Below are 3,873 nucleotides of genomic sequence, written 5' to 3' on the forward strand. Positions count from 1 at the left end.
AAAAAAACCACATGTAACAATAAATAAATACCTTTATGTTATTGTATTTATTTGGGAAATACAGTTGTTAAAATAAAAATAGATTTTATTTCATAAAGATTCATTATATCTCAAAGCCATTTCATAGAACATTCAAGGAGACCACGTCAAAGTATTTTTCCATATAAAACTGTATTGCGACGGTTCTCAGAACCCTATACGGCCTAGAAATATATTTTAACTGTAAGGTCTTCAGACCCTACAAAGCCTGACAGTAAAATATGAGTTTTAGCATGGAAGTCAACCTGAAAAATTAAATTAATTAAAATAATGTAAATTTCATAAAATATAAACTTTTAGAATAGTATAATTGTGTATACGAAAAAAATTCAATACAACATAATACATTATATATAAATCATAGGCATGCGCACAGGGGCAGCAAGGAGTGCTCTTGCTGTCCCTGGACGGTTTGAATATACTTGTAAGGGCTGAACTGGTCCAAGATGGGCCGCCACACCGGTAATGCTTAATACAAAATAAGTTGGTTATCCAAAAATTGTATTGTTTCCAAGCTAATCTTTTTTGTATTTAAACTTAATATAGGCTTTGAAGCTTAAATTTAAGCTTAAAAATATTAACTTAATACTCATGTATGGACCGGAAAAAATATTTACTGCCCCCAACTTGAAATTCTACGCACGTCTATGATATAACTTCTACATAGATAGCTGCAATTGCGAACAATTCTTGGAAATTGTTTTTTTTTTTGTATTTATGGCATTGCGATAGACATTGTTTTATGGTAGATTTTTGCTGCACTTGTTGTTAGATTTAGGTTATTAGGTTATGATTATATTAACAAGTTGGCTGCCAAGGTTTTTTTTGAAAACTTAAACTGCCTGCCATGAGACCCCATATAAAATCTCACCGAAACTTCACTTGACTGCCATAATATTCCATACCAAAACTCGGACATTTTTTTATTTATTTAATTCTCATAGTGGATCTCACTTAGTAGGTTTTTCAAAGTGTACTTCAACTACATAGTGTGTCCACTACACGCCTGTTTTGATAGCACATGAAAAATATATTTTTTAAAGAGTTATGGCATACCAAACATTTTTGATAATAAACGTGAATCATAAAAATCGTCTATACAAAAAAAATTATTTTGTCATGGTATCTAAACATTAATTTTTAAAACTGAAATACATATTATTTTCTTCATTGTGAATATTAATATTAGTGACGATATTATCAATCAATTTTCAGTTGATTCTGATTTCCTAAAGAGCAGGGTAAAGTGAAATAAAATGTAAACTATACATGTTCAAAAATACTATAATATTATGCTAGATTGTTAAGTCATTAAAAATATTTTTATCAATTGATAGTATTTTTAAATTGATTGTGTACTACTATAGTTAGTTTTAAATATATTTAATGGTAATATTTGAAAAGGTAGAAAATAATTTTGAGATTTAGTTTGGGATCTCGGTTTAAGGGATACCTTGATACAAAAAAACTAATCAAGTGCTATGAGACCCTATTCGGAATCTCTTATTTTAAAAATCCATAAACCAATAATAATTAATCTTAATTTATATGCTAATATTGTATATGTAAAATTTTGAAGTCAAAAAAGTACCCAATTATTTAATGGAAGTTTTAGAAAAAAAACACATGGCAGGGAATTGAAGTTCAGTGAGATCTCAAAAAAATCTTTCAAGGAAGCCAACTTATTAAAAGGCATAAAAAAAAAACACTTACATAAGATAACATTATTATTAATTTATTAAGTGAATTACATATTAATTATTAATCCATTACAATTACATGATGCAAAAAGGAACACATTAATTGAAAAAATGTATAAAATTAAATAAAATTAATTACAAGTAATTTAAATTTAAAAAAATTCCAGTCTTCAATGTAGATGGAATAAAATTAGAAAAACAATAGTTCTTAACTTAATCGATAAATAAAACATAAGAGGTTGATTACTACCATTAATTATAAATCATATTTATAATCAATGATACTATTAAAAGCAATTTATTACGGGTTTGTGTCCATTTTCTCATTTTCTTTACTCTGCGATTGTTTGATACTTGGTTGGTTTGTCTGGACTATCTGAATTGGTATTTCACCAGCAGCATTCTTAGGCACCTGAATAATGAAAATTAACAATATTGAGATAAATATACATTGGTTTTGTTTAGATATACATGATTTAATGTATATGAAATAGTCAATATACCTTTTTGGGAGCTCCAATACTTAATACACCATCTGAAGACAATGAAGACACAATAGCATCAGATTCAACATTATCTGGAATCTTATAACGTCTGGTAAATTGACGTGAAATGAAACCATGTTCATCACTTCGTTCCTCGTGTTTGCCATCTACTACTATAAAGCCATCTACAACCTTTACAGATACTTCATCTGGCTTGAACTGTTGTACATCCAAATTTACTTTGAAATTGTTTTTATCATTTTGTATGTGTGATAAGCCTTGTGATGAAGCAGTTGGGCGATAAGGTCTTTGATACAACATAAACGATGGAGAATGGTTGAGTCTACGGTGCAATCGTCGAGGATGCAATACTAAATCATCGTCTAATAAATTGAGACCAAAATGTTGGTCATAAATAGTTGGTCTTGATAGTTCATCCAATAAATATGGTAAAATAGACATCTGAAATAAAAAAAAAAAAATTATAAGTTGAACAACAGAACAAGAACCAACTATCAATTACAAATGAATGTTTAAAGGTAGAAACTATTATTTATTCAATAATATTTATAATCCGTATACCATTTTTGTAGTTTATTTGAATGCTACATACAATGTTCTTTTACTTCATTACAATTCTAATGACTGATAACTCTGCATAAACTGAACTAAGATTTTTTGTAAATATTGATGGGCAATTAATAAATTTACTAACAAAAATTAATTACACTTCACACTTCATTAAAAGTAATGAAGATCAGTTATCATAGACAATTTTGTACTAAATTCAGATGTTAGTTCCTTAGATGAACAATATATAATAAAACAGTTAACTGTTGAAACTTATAAAACATGAAATAATTAATTTTGATTACCTCAACTGTTTAAATTTAATTGAGTTCAATCATATATTTACTATATAATTATTTAGTAGTATATATTAACTATTATCTTGCCTTAATTAACCACTAACATATAAATGAAATGGAAATGGGGTTACAGAAATTTTGAAAAATGGATAGGCGAAAAGAAATAAAATTACTGCAAATCGTCTAAATACCTTGATTATTCAGCAGGCAAACGAATTGAACCAAACAATCGACTGTACAACACAAACGGTGTAACGATGAGAATGTATATGGCGCTGAATGCAACAGTGGAAATGTTCACAATACACACAGAGAATTCCGAGATGCGTTAGATACGCGAGCAGAGACAGGTAGCAAAGCGACGACTGTTGCGGTGGTTAAAACGCCGGTCGGTTTTATACCAATACCCGTCGAACGCGATCGAACGTTCTAGAATCAGCTGTTGTGATAAACAGCTAACACTGCTGTGTTCTAGAAATTTCCAGTAATCTCTACGCGGTTCGGCGGCCGAAGTAAACGGAAAAAAAGTTTTCGTTCATTTCAACATGGGTAATTTGCGAAATAAACGTTGTAAAAATAATATTTTTACTTTATCTAATAAGTATAGGTTGTGTATACCTAAGATCATCATGTATTTTCCTAATCCAAACGGGACAAAAAATACTTTTTGACTATATACTTTTTTTTTTTTTTTAATAATTATTAATAAAATTACGTACTATTATGGTTTTAAGGAATAAAAAAATTAAATTTTATTAAACACATATTTTTTTTTTTTAA

The 3,873-nt window shown here is 28.5% G+C and overlaps 1 protein-coding gene across 1 annotated transcript; it reads right to left on the minus strand.

Moving 5' to 3' along the window:
• Positions 1–1,956: 1,956 nt before the first annotated feature.
• Positions 1,957–3,621, minus strand: LOC112680637 (alpha-crystallin A chain-like). Its single transcript, XM_025550803.1, has 3 exons — positions 3,285–3,621; positions 2,243–2,686; positions 1,957–2,151 (listed from the first exon to the last, which is right to left on the minus strand). Exons 2-3 carry the CDS (start codon positions 2,684–2,686, stop codon positions 2,041–2,043), a joined length of 555 nt encoding a protein of 184 aa, XP_025406588.1. The 5' UTR covers positions 3,285–3,621; the 3' UTR covers positions 1,957–2,040.
• Between the last annotated feature and the right edge of the window lie 252 nt (positions 3,622–3,873).

Source organism: Sipha flava, unplaced genomic scaffold (assembly GCF_003268045.1).
Source record: "Sipha flava isolate LNK unplaced genomic scaffold, YSA_version1 17931_pilon_pilon, whole genome shotgun sequence".
Lineage (NCBI taxonomy): Eukaryota > Metazoa > Arthropoda > Insecta > Hemiptera > Aphididae > Sipha > Sipha flava.